This window comes from Muscardinus avellanarius, assembly GCF_963383645.1.
Source record: "Muscardinus avellanarius genome assembly, chromosome: 3".
Lineage (NCBI taxonomy): Eukaryota > Metazoa > Chordata > Mammalia > Rodentia > Gliridae > Muscardinus > Muscardinus avellanarius.
Window position 1 is genome coordinate 124,428,097 of NC_137788.1, and position 17,632 is coordinate 124,445,728.

Sequence of the window (17,632 nt, forward strand, 5' to 3'; positions counted from 1 at the left end):
ATGGAAAAGGAGTGGAATATAACTACATTATCTTAGCCAGGCGTGGTGGCACATGCTTGTTATCCCAGCATTCGGGAGGCTGAGACCAGAGGATCGTGGTTCACGGCCAGCCTCAGCTACTTAGTGAGGCCCTTTGCAACTCAGTGAGACCCAGTTTCAAAATAAAGAATAAAAAATATATATATGGCAGGAAGTGTAGCTCAGAGGTCAAATGCCCCTGGGTTCTATCGTCAGACCCGCAAAAATAAATAAATAAATAAATATAAAAAATAACTACATTATCCTGCTGTGACTAGCCCTTACCTAACATATATATATAAAATATCTTAGCTGGGCATGGTGGTGCACACTTGTAATCCCTGTGCTTGGGAGGCTGAGATAGGATGATCGCAGGTTTGCGGCCAACCTCAGCTACTTAGTGAGGCTATCCACAACCTAGTGAGACCCTGTTTCAATAATAAAAATTTAAAAATTAGACTGGAGGTGTAGCCTGGAGGTAGAATGCTCCTGGGTTCAATCCCCAGTACTGAAACTAAAAAAATAAGAAAGAAAAAATAAACCTAATTAAACTCAAAGCCAACAGCACTTAACTCACGCCTGAACAAAGCTTACCTAGTATGTATATTCTCCATAAGGCACACCATGGCTTTTGTCTACCTAGGAAAATGAGCCAGCACTTCAGCCTTATGCTTCAAGGGTGGCGGCTGCAAACAGTAAAATCTCCAATAGAAAGCACAAGAATGCAAAAACCATGGCGCCAAATAGACCATGAAAAGGACACTTATTTATAGCATAAGAACTGAAACGAGGAAGCGGAATGTTGCCTTGTTCGACCTCAGCTGGGAATGTGTGTGCTGGGCAATTCAGATTAGATTTGGGGGTATTTATAAATAACTTTTAACCAGTAAATGAACTCAGAAATATAATTTTGTAGATAATGAAGATCAACTGTACATATATATATATATATATATATATATATATATTTTTTTTTTTTTTTTGCAGTAGTAGGAATTGAACCCTGAGGCATTCTACCTCTGAGCTACACCCCCAGCCTATTTTTTATTTTTATTTTATTTATTTATTTATTTATTTTTTATTTTTTTGCGGGTCTGGGGATGGAACCCAGGGGCATATGACCTCTGAGCTACACCCCCTGCCCTACTTTTTATTCTTTATTTTGAAATTGGGTCTCACTGAGTTGCAGAGGGCCTCACTTAAGTAGCTGAGGCTGTCCACAAACTGCAATCCTCTGGTCTCAGCCTCCCGAATGCTGGGATTACAAGCGTGCGCCACCATGCCCAGCTTTATTTTTTATTTTGAAACAGGGTCTCACTAAGTTGCACAGGCCTCACTAAGTAGCTGAGGCTGGCTTTGAATCTCCTGTCTCAGCCTCCCCCAAGTACTGGGATTATGAGCGTGTGCCACCATGCCCGGCTTGCATATATCTTTTAAAGTAAACCTCAGATAACTTCTGTATACTTCATTCTATTTCAGAAAGAAAGATAAATATCTATTTCTGAACTTCACATAATGAGTGGCATATGTTGGAGATTAAGATAAAAATGGCACAAGCTATCCTGCTGCTTTCTGTTCAGTTTTATATCTATTTCTAGTTTTAACACAAGAATTGAGCAGTTTGTGACTTAAGGATTATCTGGGATCTTTGTTAAAAATCTTAAGTCTATGGAGGCTGAGACAGGATCATAGGTTTGAGGACAGCCTCAGCAATGTAGTGAGACTCTAAGCAACCTAGTAAAACACTGTTTAAAAAAAAAGGGCACCGGGTGTGGTGTGAGGCTGAGGCAGGAGGATTGCGGTTCACGAACAGCCTCAGTTACTTAGTGAGGCCCTCTGCAACTCAGTGAGACCCTGTTTCAAGATAAAGAATAAAATATAGGGCTGGGGGTGTAGCTTGGTGGTAGAATGCCCTTGGGTTCCATTCCCCGTACCAGATAGATAGATAGATAGATAGATAGATAGATAGATAGATAGATAGATAGATAGATAGATAGATAGATAGATCGAGCTGGCTATATAGCTCCAAGACAGAATGTCCCTGGGTTCAATTCCCAGTACCCCACCAAAAAAACAAAAACAAACAAACAAAAAAAACCCCTTAGGGCTACTTAAGTAGCAACTTGCTTTTACTTTCTAAACACCTACCCCACTGGGAATGTGCACATTGAACATATATCTTCCTTTCATACCTACTTTTTAAATGGCTAGCTCCTACTTTTTTATGTAATGGGTTTCAATTTTATTGTGCCTTGTCTTACATCATAAGCTGCCTGAAATTCTTTTTGTAGGTGAGATATACTAAATACATTTATTGATTATAAAAATACAATTTTGAGCCAGCTGGGGTGGCACACAATTGTAATCCCAGTACTTGGGAGGCTGAGACAGGAGGATTGCAGGTTTGTGGCCAGCCTCAGCTACTTAGTGATGTATTTGCAACTTAATGAGACCCTGTTTCAAAATAAAGAATAAAAATAGGGGTAGGGGTTTACCTTGGAGGTAGAATGCTCCTGGACTCAATCCCCAGTACCACATGAATGAATAAAATTAATTAAAATTACAATTTACTTTACTTTCTTTTGAATGGGAATGAGTATAAATACAACTTTTATACCACAATTAGATGACTCTCCATATCGGGGCCCTCATATAATAGAAAAAATCTTATATTGATTGGCCTTTTTACATACTTGGAACACAATATAAATAGTAAAGAATAACTTTAATTTTGAAATTATTCTTCCATCTAATATTGTGCATTGATTCCTTAGGCTTTGTAGCTGAGCAGTTTCTAAATAATACAGCCACTCAACTGACATACCATGGATTATGTGAACTAACTTCAACAGTTCAGGAAGGAGAGCTTTGTGTGTTTTTTCGGAATAATCATTTTAGCACCATGACCAAATACAAGGTATGATACAGAAATAGTTATTTGTTGTTCTAAAGTAAAGGAGCTTGATTTAGAAATGTCTTTTGTTCTGCTTCAGAATAAAAGATCATAGCATAATATTCCTCACCCATCAAATTGTGAAGGTAATTATTAAATACTTCTTTACAGTGGGATGGATTAACAATTGAAGTATTACCTTGAATCAGCTTTTATGTTCCCAGTACTGAGGATTGAACCCAGGGGCATTCTACCTCTGAGCTATCCCCCTAGTCCTGTTTTTATTTTTTATTTTGGAACAGGATCTCACTAAATTGCAGGGGCCTCACTAAATTGCTGAGACTGAGCTGGGCGTGGTGGCGCATGTTTGTAATCCCAGTACTTGGGAGGCTGAGACCAGAGGATCCTGGGTCCAGGGACAGTCTCAGCTACTTAGTGAGGCCTTCTGTAACTTAATGAGACTTTGTTTCAAAATAAAGAATAAAAGCAGGGGCATGCATGGTGGCACATGCTTTTAATCCCCGCTTTTGGGAGGCGGAAACAGGAGGATTATGCAGGTTTGAAGCCAGCCTTGCTGGCCTAAGAGACCCTGTTTCCAAATAAAATATAAAATAGGTCTGGGAGTGTAGCCCAGAGGTAATAGGGTTTTATCCCCAGTACCACCAAAAAATAAATAAATAAATAAATAAATAAATAAATAAATAAATAAATAATAAAAATAGGTCTGGGGGTATAGCTGGAGGTAGAATACCCCCTAGGTTCCATCCCTAGTAATGCCAAAAAAAAAAAAAAAAAAGTTGCAGAGGCTGGTTTTGAACCTGCGATCCTCTAGTCTCAGCCTCCCAAGTACTTGGATTACAATTACTGCACCACTACACCTGGCCCATTTGTTATTTTCTAAGAGAAAAAAAAAAAACCTAGAAATAGAACAAGAGTGACTTGATAATGGATTTGTATAAGCACTAAATGTATAAGCACCAAAGGAGATTATAAGTAAAAGTTAAGATTTGCCTTAAACTGGGCCCAGTGGCGAATGCCTGTGATCCCATCTGTTCAGGGGGTCGAAGCAGGAGGGTTGTGAGTTTGAAGCTAATTTGGATAATTTAACAAGACCCAGTAGTCGGGGTTGGGGGGAGGCTGGGGGGATAGTTACTGGGGTTGGAACCCAGGAACCTTCTACCTCCAAGCTATACCCCTAGATCTATTTTTGTTTGTTTGTTTGTTTGTTTGTTTGTTTGTTTGTTTGGAAACATAGTTTTACTAAGTTGCTTAGAGCCTGGCTAAATTTCTGAGGTTGGCTTCCAACCTGTGATACTCCTGTCTTAGCCTACCAAGTACTGGGAATGCAAGCATGAGCCACCACGCCCAGCTAAGACCCAGTATTAAAAAGAAAAAAAGAAAGAAAAAAAAAAACCCGGGCATGGTGGCGCACGCTTGTAATCCCCGCGTTTGGGAGGTGGAGACAGGAGGATGGCACAGGTTTGAAGCAGCCGCGCTGGCTTACGAGACCCTGTTTCCATAAAATGTATAAAATAGGTCTGGGAGTGTAGCCCGGAAGTAGAAGGGTTTTCAGGAACCCCAGTACCACCCCCCAAAAAAAAGGGGGTCCAGGGTGGCAGTACATACATGTAATCTCAGTATTTGGGAGGCTAAGCCAGGAGGATTGCAGGTTCGAAACCAGCCTCAACAATGTAGCAAGGCCTTTAGCAACTTAGACCCTGTCTCAAAATAAAAAATAAAAAGTTCTGGAGGTGTAGCTTGGAGGTAGAATGCCTCTGGGTTCAATTCCCAGTCCCTGAAAAAGAAAACTTAAACTAAATAAGAAATCATGTCTATTTAAAAAAACATAGAGGTGAGTGTTTCGATGCACGCCTGTAATCCCAGTAATTAGGAAGTTGAAATAGGAAGACCATAGGTTTGAGGCCAGACTCAACAATTTAGGCAGGCCCTCATCAATTTAGTGAGACCCTGACTCAGAAATAAAATAGGGCTAGGAGTTTATCTTGTAGAATGCCCCTGGGTTCAATCCCTAGTACCACAAGGGGGGAAGGCGTCATGATAGTGTTTGCTGTTATCATAGTTATCAGTGTGACTCTAAATTCTTCTTATAATGCCATATGGCTCTACCAACAAAACAAAATAGAAGCCCTTACTAATCTATACCCTTTGTGTTATCTCTTACATCCACCTTTACTGTTTTTATAGGTATCACCTAATTCAGTAGTTTATAAGCTTATTCCTAGATTGCTATGATAGAATACTGATCTTACCATGTCAGTAATACAGCACAAATGTTTATTAGTACCCAGACTCTAGAAAATAAAGCTGCAAGATATATTTTGCCACTCCAGTATGCCAGTGCTTTTCTTAAGCCCAAATGGTGTCAACTCATTGCTAATCCTCCATTCCCATACCCATTGCATGCTTTCTCCTTTCCACACCTCTACTGCCATTGTTCTTACTCCTTAATCCCTATTCAGAAACTTCTCACTGCATTTTGTTATACAAATATGACAATTTTGCTTTTGTTTTATTAAATTTGTTCAGCATTTAAACTTATTCTGTCTTTTTCAGGAACTTGTATAATATTTTTCCATCTTGTGAAATGATACTATACTCTGCTTCCCCCAGAGCTGTTTACAAGTTATGTATTGCCGGGCCTGGTGGCGCACACTTGTGATCCCTAGTACTTGGGAGGCTGAAATGGGAGGATGGCGATTCGCAGACAGCCTCAACTACTTAGTGAGGCCCTCTGCAACTCAGAGAGACTCTGTTTCAAAATAAAGGATAAAAAATAGGGTTGGGGGTATAGCTCAGAGGTAAAAGAATCCTAGGTTCAATCCCCAATTCTGAAAAAAACAAAGTTACATATTAGTTGAGTATGCCAAGAGCTTTTATTTCTCATTATATTGTAGTATACTAACTAAAAACTATACTCAGAGCCAGATGGATTTGAGGAAATATCTGCTTGGTTTATGTATTATATAGATCTAGCAAGTAGAAATAATTAATACCCTCTAAATGTACAGATTAATTTTTCCTTAAATATAATATTAACTTATTTTATCCCCTCCAATTTCACCCTGGAATCACTGAGGATTGAACCCAAGATCTCATTCTTGCTAGGCAAGCATCCTACCACTTGAGCTCCACCCCCAGCCCATAGTTTTTGTTTTGTTTTGTTTTGGTGGTACTGGGGATGGAATCCTGCTACCTCCAGGCTGCACTCCCAGACCTTTTTTTTTTTTTTCTTTTTTCTTTTTGGTGGTACTGGGGTTCCTGGAAACCCTTCTACCTTCGGGCTACACTCTCAGACCTATTTTATATTTTTATTTGGAAACAGGGTCTCTTAAGCCAGCAAGGCTGGCTTCAAACCTGTGAGATCCTCCTGTTTCCGCCTCCCAAGCGCGGGGATTACAAGCGTGCGCCACCACGCCTGGCTCCATAGTTTTGATTTGTTTAATACTCCTTTTCCTTTTGTTATTCCTTATTAAGGGTCAACTATATTTGTTGGTAACAGACCAGGGGTTTCTCACTGAAGAAAAAGTTGTTTGGGAAAGCCTACACAATGTAGATGGTGATGGAAATTTCTGTGACTCTGAATTTCGTTTGCGGCCTCCTTCAGACCCTGACACTGTATACAAAGGACAGCAAGATCAAATAGATCAGGTAAATTTATTTTGCCCTCTTTACATATATTTTTTAGGCACTGGGGATGGGACCCAGGGGCATTATACCTCTGAGCTACACCCCCAGCCCTATTCTTTATTCTTTATCTTGAAACAGGATTTTACTGAGTTGCAAAGGGCCTCACTAAACATCCGAGGTTGTCTGAGAACCTCAATCCTTCTGTCTCAGCCTCCCAAATGCTGGAGTTACAAGTGTGCACCACCATGCTCAGCTTTTCCTCTTCATATTTTGTTGTTGTTGTGGGTCTGGGGTTGGAATACAGGGGCATTTGACCTCCGAGCTACACCCCTGCCCTATTTTTTATTCTTTATTTTGAAACAGGGTCTCACTAAATTGCAGAGGGCCTCACTAAGTAGCTGAGGCTGTCCTTGAACCGTGGTCCTCCTATCTCAGCCTCCCAAGTGCTGGGAGTACAAGCATGCACCACCACTCCCGGCTGAGGAGAACATTTTGAAGGATAAATTCTTGATTTAGTAAGATAGTCAAGCTATATAAATAGTATAAGGTCTTCATAGACAGTGGCCTTTGACATGTCTTCTAAGTTGTCTAAATTCTGTTATTTTAAGGTAAATGGGAGACTGGGCATGCATAGAGTAGCAATAACTAATAAAACTGATATTAAGTTAGATAATAAAACTTTTGACTACTTTGGGTTTATTTTTTTGGGGGGGGGGGTACTGGAGATTGGACCCAGGGTTGTTCTAACTCTGAGCTACACCCTCAGCTCGTATGTATGTATGTATTTGTAGTACTGGGGGTGGAACCCAGGGGCTTTCTACCTCCGGGCTATACTCCCAGACCTATTTTATACTTTATTTGGAAACAGGGTCTCACTAAGTTGCTGAGAACCTCATTAAGTAGCTGAGGCTGGGTTCCAACCTGTGCGATCTCCTGTCTCAGCCTCCCAAGCGCGGGGATTACAAGTGTGCGCCACCACACCCAACTCTGAGCTATACCCCCAGCTCTTTTTTTAGTCTTTTATTTATTCTTTTTTTATGTGTGTGTGGTACTGGGAGTGGAACCCAGTGGCTTTCTACCTCTGGGCTATACTCCCAGACCTATTTTACACTTTATTTGGAAACAGGATCTCACTAAGTTTCTGAGAGCCTCACTAAGTAGCTGAGGCTGGCTTTGAACCTGTGTGATCCTCCTGTCTCACCCTCCGAAGTACTGGGATTACAAGCCTGCACCTCCACACCCAGCACTTATCTGTTTATTTATTTACAGGGTCTAAGTTCTTGATGCTGATCCTTCCATCTCAGCCTCTCAAGTACTAGGATTACAAGTGTGTGCCACCACGCCCGGTTTATGTTGGCTATTTACTTATTTAATCTAATTTTTTTTTTTTTTTTTTTTTTAGGTTTGGGGATGGAACCCAGAGGCATTCGACCTCCGAGGCACACCCCTGCCCTATTTTTTATTCTTTCTTTTGAAACAGGGTCTCACTAAGTTGCAGAGAGCCTCACTAAGTAGCTGAGGCTGTCCGCGAACCACGATTCTCCAGTCTCAACCTCCCAAATGCTGGGATTACAAACGTACGCCACCACCCCCGGATTATTTTCCTATTTTTTTTTCTTATTCTTTATTTTGAAACAAAGTCTAAGTTGCAGAGGCCTCACTAAGTAGCTGAGGCTGTGGTGAATGGAGATCCTCCCGTCTCAGTCTCCCAAGTACTGGGATTATAAATGTGCACTATCATGTCTAGCTAATACATATTAATTTTTAATTGCCCCTATGTAATAATCCTATGGTGAGAGGGTGTGGTGGCACAGGTTTATAATCCCAGCATTTGGGAGGCTGAGACAGGAGGATCGTGTTTCACGGACAGCCTTAGCTACTTAGTGAGGCCCTCTGCAACTCAGTGAGACCCTGTTTCAAAATAAAGAATAAAAAATAGGTCTGAGGGTGTATCTTGGAGGTAGAATGCCCCTGGGTCAGTTAAGCTTTCTTGGGTTTTCTGTTTTGTCAGAATTCTCTATAGGCATGTGTTTCTTTTGTAAACAGAGGTAACTTTTTTTTTTTTTTTTACGGTACTAGGGATGGAACCCAGGGTCATACTACCTCTGAGCTATACCTCCAGCTCTATTTTTGTTTTTTTCTTTATTTTGAAACTGGGTCTCACTGAGTTACAAAGGGCCTCGCTAATAACTAAGGGTGTCTGTGAATCATGATCCTCCGGTCTCAGCCTCCCAAGTGCTGGGATTACAAGCATGTACCACCATTCTCAGATGGGTGTGGTGGTGCCTGCTTTTAATCCCAGTATTTGGGAGGCTGAGAAAGGAGGATTGCAGGTTCATGGCCAGCCTCAGGTACTTAGTGAGGTACTCCTTGACTTAGCAAGACCCTGTTTCAGAATAAAGAATAATAAACAGGAGGTGTAGCTTAGAGGTAGAATGCCCCTGAGTTCAAACCCAGTACCGCAAAAAAACCAAAACAGCCAATCTTGAAGCTTCATAGAAAAGACATTTGTATTCACACTCACTCATTCTTGAGTTTGTTCTCGGGTAAATATCAAAGCTAAAGATGATTATAATTCAATTCCTTAGGACTATCTTATGGCATTATCTCTACAACAAGAACAGCAGAGTCAAGAGATCAATTGGGAACAAATTCCAGAAGGAATCAGTGACTTGGAGCTCGCAAAGCAACTCCAAGAGGAGGAGGACAGACGGGCGTCTCAGTACTATCAGGAGCAGGAGCAAGCTGCAGCCGCGGTTGCCGCTACTACTGTGTCCACACAGACCCAGGTGAGCATTGCGTCAGCGTGCCTAAACACACGGTCACTTTAGCAATAAACATTTTCTGCTGGAGATAAAAAACAACTAGGTAGAGCTAGGTGTAGTGGCGCACGCTTGTAATTTTAGTACTTGGGAGGCTGAAAAAGGAGGATTGCAGGTTCAAAGCCAGACATGGCAATTTAGCAAGGCTCTCAGCAAACTAGTGAGACCCTATAACCAAATAAGATCTAAAATCGGGCTGGGGATATAGTTTAGAGGTAGAATGCCTCTGGGTTCAATCCCCAGTACAAAACCACAACAACTGGGTACTAGCTTTTTGTTTATGTTAGCATTTTAGCATCCATGGTTTTTTGTTTTTTTTTTTTTTTTTGGTGGTGGTGGTACTGGGGGTGGAACCCAGAGGCTTTCTACCTCTGGGCTATACTCCCAGACCTTTTGTATATTTTATTTGGAAACAGGGTCTCACTAAGTTGCTGAGAGCCTCACTAAGTAGCTGAGGCTAGCTTCGAACCCATGCGATCCTCCTGTCTCAGCCTCCCAAGCGCAGGGATTACAAGCGTGCACCACTATGCCCGGCTATCCATGGGTTTTTCATATTTCTTTTTGTGTGTTTTTTGTTTTATTGTTTGTTTTTGTGGTACTGGGGATTGAACCCAGAGTCATTCTACATCTGACCTACGCCCAACCCTTTATAAATTTGTTTTTCTTTTTTTCTTTTTTTCTTTTTTTTTTTTTTTTTGCAGTACTGGAGATTGAACCCAAGGCATTCTGTGTGGAGGTGGGGTCTTTCTAGGTTGATGAGAGTCTTATTGCTTGCTGAGGCTATCCTTAAACTTGGGATCCTCCTATGGCAGCCTCTTAAATACTGGGGTTAAAAAAGTGTACCTCTACTCCTGGCCGTAATATATTTCTCAATTATTTTTCTAGAAATTCTGATGGAAAGATATTTTTAACTTTTTTTATTAAGTTCTTTAGAACTGCAAAGAAAAAGTACAATTCAAACAAAGTACTTTCTATAATCTAGAAACAGTCTGAGGTATTGCTGGAAAGAATACAGACTTTGGAACTGGATAGATGTCCATTGGCATTCCCTGCCTCTGTTTCTTCTTAATTGTATACCTTGGACAAAGTACTCTACCTCTTATAGTATCATCTTCCCTATCTGTGAAATAAAAGGTTTTATTTAAAAAGCCGGGCCTGGTGGCGCATGCTTGTAATCCCAGCATTTGGGAGGCTGAGACCAGGAGTATTGCGGTTTGTGGACAGCCTCAGCTACATTGTGAGGCCCTTGCAACTCAGTGAGACCTTGTTTCAAAATAAAGAATAAAAAATAGGGTTGTGGGTGTAGCTTGGAGGTAAAATGCCCCCTGGGTTCCATCCCCAGTGCTGAAAAAAAAAGTTTTATTTATTTATTTATTTTGTACTGGGGATTGAATCCATGGGCATTTTAATCTTTGAGTTACACCACCTGCTGTATTTAATTTTTTTGTGTGTGGGTCTGGGGGTGGAACCCAAGGGCATTTGACCTTTGAGCTACATCCCCTGCCCTATTTTTATTCTTTATTTTGAAATAGGGTCTCACTCTCACTAAATTGCAGAGGGCCTCACTAAGTAGCTAAGGCTGTCCACGAACCACGATGCTCCGGTCTCAGCCTCCTGAATGCTGGGATTACAAGTGTGCACCACCACGCTCGGCTTCTATTTAATTTTTTATTTTGTTTTGAAACAGGGTCTTGCTAGGTTGCTTAGAGTCTCACTAAGGTGATGAGGCTGTCTAGAACATGTGATCCTTCTGTCTTACCCTCCCAAGTATTGGGATTATAGGCATGTGCCACTATACCCAGCTAAGTTAATTGTGGGGGAGAGAGCACTGGGGGTTAAACCCAGGGGCATTGTACCTCTGAGCTACACTCCTAGCCTGATTTTATTTTTTATTTGGAAACAGGGTCTCACTAAATTACAGAGGGCCTCACTAAATTCATCAAGGCTGGCTTCGACACTGTGATCCTTCTGTCTCAGCCTCCCAAGTACTGGGATTATAAGCATGTACCACCACACCCAGCTCCAGTTAATTTTAAGAACTGAAAACATGACTGTTACAAGGGTTTATACATGTTTTGAATCTTATTCAGTTAAAAAGTATTCCTCTTCTTTTATCCTGTACCACGCCAGACCTGTTTCTTTTGATGTGGATATACAAGAAAGCAAGATGCCCTTTAAGGTCTAATGAAACTAAACATTAAATTCCCCATTAAAATAAATGTATAAATTTCTCATTCTAGATCAGTTTGTGTGTGTGTGTGTGTGTGTGCGCGCGCGTGTGTGTGTGTGTGTGTGTGTAAGGCCACTGGAGATTGAACCCAGGGACATTCTACTTCTGCGCTACACCCCCAGCCCTTTTTTATTTTTGTTATTTTTTATTTTATTTTATTTATTTAGTGTGTGTGTGTGTGTGTGTGTGTGTGTGTGTGTTACTGGAGATGGAACCCGGGGACATTCTACCTCTGAGCTACACCCCCAGCCCTACTTTTTATTCTTTTATTTTGAAATAGGGTCTAACTGAGTTGCAAAGGGCCTCACTAAGTAGCTGAAGCTGTCTGTGAACCGCAATCCTCCTGTCTCAGCCTCCCAAATGCTGGGATTGTAAGTGTGTGCCACCATGCCCAGCTTTTATTTCTTATTTTTAAACAAGGTTTCTGCTGGGCATGGTCACCAGTTAGGGACATCTAGCAGTTTGGCCACAGTACCTGCTTGGAGATGTTTTGCTTGAAGTGACTTGAGAAGGACTTAGTCTCCTGGCTTACGGACCTTGGCTGCAGGGTGTGAAGCCACTTCTTCAGCCCCAGGTTGGGGAAGATATCAGTCAGCATGTTCCTGAAGGAGGTTCCTGAGAAAAGATAAGTAAGGGAGATAGGAAGCCAAAGGAGGGGGGTCTAAAAGGAGAGCGTGACTAAGCAAAAGAGGGCGACCATACAGCAATATAAGGGGGCTCATGAAGGTGGGGCTTTGAGAGGTGGCATGTACACAGGACAGAGCCAGTGGTAGGAGTTCAGGTCACGATACCCGTAGCTCCAGGGAGAGTTTTCTTACATGGTTTTTAAGAATGCCATTCATTTTTTCTGCCTTTCCTGATGACTGCAGTCGATATAGGATGTGGAGCTTCCATCAGACTGTAAGGAATTAGGGAGTCCAAACCGAGGGATGATGTCTAAGCTTAGAACATTGGTCACTGTGCTGGCTGTCTCGTCCTTTGAGGGGAAAGGTTCTACACAACCTGTTAGGGTGTCGACCATGGTAAGAAGATATTTTAGTTTTTCATGAGAGGGCATATGTGTGAAATCAGTTTGACAGTCATGTCCTGGCAAATGTCCTCTCATTTGGTGGGTAAGAAAGGAGGGGCTAAGGCCTCCTTGGGGAGAAACAGTGGCGTAAGTAGAATAAGAGGCACTGACTTTGCTAAAAAGCTATTGCAGGAGGGAGAATAAAATAGGGGGTTTAAGAAATGTTTACGTGCCGTAGGCCCAACATGTAGGGAATTATGTATTAGGTTAACTACTGCTTCGGCCTGAGCCTTGGGCAGAGCAAGTTTGTGTCGTATCATAAGCCATCTTTCCTCTGTATAGGATGTCCCAAGTTTGGTCAGGTGTTTTTGTCAGCCAGGCTGTAGTTAGGCATTATTGTGAGAAGAGTTAAAAATAATACAGGGGCTGGTGGGCTTGGTTGGGGTTGTTGTGACAGTTGTCTTGCTGTATAATCAGCTTTATTGTTTCCTTTGGCTGCCAAGGAGGAGTCTGCATGGAGGCCCCGCAGTAGATGATGGCCAGCTGAGATAGCAGGGAGAGGGAGTCTAGGAGCTTTTTAATTAAGGTGGCATTAACAATGGATGAGCCAGGCATGGTGGCACACACTTGTAATCTCAGCATTCAGGAGGCTGAGACCAGAGGGTCATGGTTCATGGCCAGCCTCAGCTACTTAGTGAGGCCCTTCACAACTTAGTGAGACCCTGTTTCAAAATAAAGAATAAAATATAGGGCAGGGGGTAGCTCAGAGGTCGAATGCCCCTGAGTTTCATCCCCAGACTGCCAAAAAAAAAAAAAAGAAAAAAAAACATTGGGTGAGCCCTTCGTGGAGAAAAAAATCCCTGCTCTCTCCAAATTGAGGCATGGCAGTGTGCTATTAAAAAGGAATTTTTGGAGCTGGTATATGTGTTTGCTGCTTGTTCTTTGCCAGGTGTAGAGCTCAAGTTAGAGCAATCAGTTCAGCCTTTTGAGAGGTGGTGCCATCCGGCAACCTGGCAGCCTCAATGACTTGAGTTAAAGTGACAACTGCATAGGCTGCTCTTCTCTTGCCCCTGGCATCAGGGCCAGAGTTGCCATCAACAAAGTAGGTAACATCTGGGTTAAGAAGGGGGGTATCCTGAAGGTCTGCTCGGGGTTAAGCTAGGGCCTCAATTACATTTAGACAGGAATGAGAATCAGGACCTAGACCCTGGCCTAGTGGTAGAAGAGTGGCTGGGTTAAGGGCTGGGGAGTGGAACAGTCTAATATCAGGATTTTCCATGAAGAACAAATAAAGTTCCTGGATGCAGGAAGGGGCTAGAAGAGGGAGTGCTAGAGGAGAGAGTAAATCTTGGAGCCTGTGTGGGGGAAAAACCTGAAGAGGCAGCTGTAGACAAATTTTGAGAGCCTATTTTGTGAGTGTGGCAGCTGCCACCAGAGCCCTGAGGCAGGGTGGCCACCCACGAGTAGTGGGGTCAAGCTGTTTGGATAAGTAGGCCGCTGGTGCCTGGGTCGGCCCCAGGAGCTGAGTAACACTCCCGTGGCTATCCCTTGCCTCTCAATGGTGTATAGCAGGAAGGCCGTAGTGGAATTGGGGAGATTTAAGAAGGGACTCCTAGAGAGCCAACAAGGCTCGGCAAACAGCTGAGGGTGAGGTGAGGGGGCCAATTGGGGTTTCCTCAGTTGCCTCATATAGTGGCTTAGCTAAAATGGTGAAGTTGGGAATCCAGTGCTGGAAAAATCCCATAAAGCCCAAGAAAGATTGGATTTGGTCAGCCAAGGTGGGTGGCTGCATGTCTCTTAAGGCCGTGACCTGGTCAACAGTTAGTCCCTGGGTGTTTGGGGTGATATGTAGGCCTAAGTACCATACCTCTGGCACTGATAACTGGGCCTTATGTGGGGTCACCCTGTAACCCCTGCTTCCGAGACAATTGAAGAGAAGGGCGGTGGGCTGTTTGGACATTTCAAGGGAGGGCTACATAGTAGAAGATCATCTACACATTATAAAAGGGAACTAGAGCCGGGGATGGTGGCGCACAATTGTAATCCCCGCGCTTGGGAGGCTGAGACAGGAGGATCACACAGGTTCGAAGCCAGCCTCAGCTACTTAGTGAGGCTCTCAGCACTGTAGTGAGACCCTGTTTCCAAATAAAATATAAAATAGGTCTGAGAGGACAGCCCGGAGGTAGAAAGCCTCTGGGTTCCACCCCCAGTATCACACACACAAAAAAAGGAACTAGGAACTAAGGGGCACTGGAGGAGGTCTTGTGCTAGAGCCTGGCCAAAGAAGTGTGGGCTATCTTGGAAAATTTGGGAAAGGATGGTCCAAGTTAATTGTTGAGCGACCTGTGTATTGGGGTCCTCTCATGAAAGCCAAAAAGGGGTTACGACTCAGAATGTAGAGGAATGTATAAAATACACATCGTTGAGATCAATAATAGAGAAATTAGTAGTAGTGGGGAGAATCTGGGATAAGAGGGTATAGGAATTAGCGACAACTGGGTAGATTGGGACCACTGCATCATTGATTGAGCAGAGGTCTTGGACTAAGCAATAAGCCTCATTGTGCTTTTTAATTGGGAGAATGGAGGTATTGTAAGGGGAATTAATAGGGATGAGTAATCCCTGGGCCAGGAAATGAGAAATGATGGGTTTAAGCCCCCATCGGTGATGGAGGGAAATGGTAAACTGGGAGCAGGCAGGGAAAATAGTGGGATTGTGGAGGACAATCTGAACCAGGGAGGGGTTAGTGTGACAACCAGAGGAGTAGTGGTGTCCCATACACTAGGGTCAACCAAATCTATAGGGAGGGGAGGTTTGGCCACCTGGTCATTGTCTGTAAAAACAGCCATTAAAAGCATATTGGGGCCGGGCGTGGTGGCGCACGCTTGTAATCCCCGCTCTTGGGAGGCAGAGACAGGAGGATCGCGCAGGTTCGAAGCCTGCCGCTTAGGAGACTCTCTTTCCAAATAAAAATGTAAAAATAGGTCTGGGATTGTAGCCCGGAGGTAGAAGGGCTTCCAGGAACCCCAGTACCACCAAAAAAAAAAAAGCATATTGGGGCTAGGCGTGGTGGTGCACGCTTGTAATCCCCGTGCTTGGGAGGTGAAGACAGGAGGATCGCTCAGGTTCGAAGCCAGCCATGCGGGTTTAAGAGACCCTGTTTCCAAATTTAAAAATATAAAAATAGGTCTGGGAGTGTAGCCCGGAGGTAGAAGGGCTTCCAGGAACCCCAGTACCACCAAAAAATAAAAAAATAAAAAAAGCATTTTGGGGAGCTGAGTGTGTTGGCACATGCTTGTAATCCCAGCATTTGGGAGACTGAGACCTGGAGGATCACGGTTTGCGGATAGCCTCAGCTACTTAGGCCCTCTGCAACTCAGTGAGACCCGGTTTCAAAATAAAGAATAAAAAATAGGGCAGGGGGTGTAGCTTGGAAGACAAATGCTCCTGGGTTCCATCCCCAGACCCATTTAAAAAAAAAAAAAAGCACATTGGGGGAACAAAATGATTGGTTAAAAATCTTGTAATCCCTGCGCTTGGGAGGCTGAGACAGGAGGAGCGCACAGGTTCGAAGCCAGCCTCAGCTAATTAGTGAGATTCTCAGCAACTTACTGAGACCTGTTTCCAAATAAAATATAAAATAGGTCTGGGAGTACAGCCCAGAGGTAGAAAGCCTCTGAATTCCACCCCCAGTACCACCAAAAAAAAAAAGTCTCTTTCTAAAGGGGGGATAGAGTAGGAAGAAATAATAAATGAATAGGGGGCAACTGTAAGGTTTTCCAAATGGCAAAACAAGGGGGTATGTAGTGCGTGGGCAGGAGGGCTTGCCATCAATCCCCTGTACCAAGGTTGGAGAAGGAAAACTGGGACTCAAAAAGGATGGAAGGACTGAGTAGCTAGCTACCATGTCGACGAAAAAGGAAATTGGCTTACCCACTACCTTGAGCGTTACCCTGGGCTCAGCAAAGATGATTGGGATTGGTAATTTGGAGCTGCCAGTCTTCAGTCAGGCCAAGTAGGGCCAGCGGTGGAGCCTGGTCTGGAAGGGTGGTCCCCCTGTGTTGAGGTAATGAGTCTCACTGCTTTTTCAAAGACAGTCACTTTTTCAGTGACCCTCCTGGCCACAGGCCGAGCATGGTCTGGTGGTGGGTGTGGCTGAGGGCAGTGCTTAGCCCAGTGTGCTTTTTTGCCACACTTGAAGCAGGCGCCTCAAGGTAGTTGTTGTTGCTGTCCGCCACCCCTAGGTGGTGCTTGTCGTGCAGAGAGTGGAGCTGCTACCGAGGAGCAGGCTTGAAAATCTGCCTTTTGGTGAAGCCAGATTGTGCGCTCTACCTCAGCCTGTTCCTCTTGGGCATTAAAGACTTTAAGTGCCATGCTGACCAAATCTCAGATAGGTGCCTGGGGGCCGTCCTTTGCCTTTTAAAATCTTTTCCAAATGTCAGGGGCTGATTGTCCAATGAAGTGGGTTGCCAACCTCAACATATCCCACCTTAGTAGATGGATCTAAGCAAGTATAGAGGGTAAAAGCCTCCTGAAGAAAAACAGCTGGTTTTTCATCTGGACCTTGGTGATTTCTTTAAGTTTCTCATTGTTAACCACCTCATAGGAGGCAGCCCATATGCCATCAAGGAGGCATAAAATCATATGATCTTTTTTACTCCCACACCCACACTGTTTGGGGCTGATTCTTCATCCCAATGAAGATCTTCAGAAGGTGCCGCAGCCACTCCAGTAGGGAGGGCAGGGTTAGTCAAATGGGCCTGGTCAGCCCGTTCTCAGGCAGCCTTGAAGATATGATCCTGTCATGAGGAGTCAAGGCAGAGGCTAAAATAACATGAAGATCCCACCGTGTGAGATCATACACTTGAATAATATCTTGGAATGCCTCAATAAAACCAGATGGATTGGAGGAAAATGAACCCAGTTTGTTTTCAATTTGAGCAAGATCTGGGAGGAAGAAAAGGACGTGGACACGGTCCACACCCTCTGCTCCAGCCACCTCGTGGAGCGGG

The 17,632-nt window shown here is 43.4% G+C and overlaps 1 protein-coding gene across 3 annotated transcripts in view; it reads left to right on the forward strand.

The window, feature by feature from the left end:
- Positions 1–17,632, forward strand: part of MINDY2 (MINDY lysine 48 deubiquitinase 2) — a gene marked incomplete at both ends in the record, with an annotated part of 60,611 nt that overhangs the window by 39,876 nt on the left and 3,103 nt on the right. For all 3 annotated transcript variants that reach the window (XM_080692317.1, XM_080692318.1, XM_080692319.1), the window contains 3 exons: positions 2,793–2,935; positions 6,407–6,580; positions 9,148–9,348. In XM_080692317.1, coding sequence (XP_080548443.1) covers positions 2,793–2,935; positions 6,407–6,580; positions 9,148–9,348 — 518 coding nt within the window. The remainder of the gene's footprint in view (positions 1–2,792; positions 2,936–6,406; positions 6,581–9,147; positions 9,349–17,632) is intronic.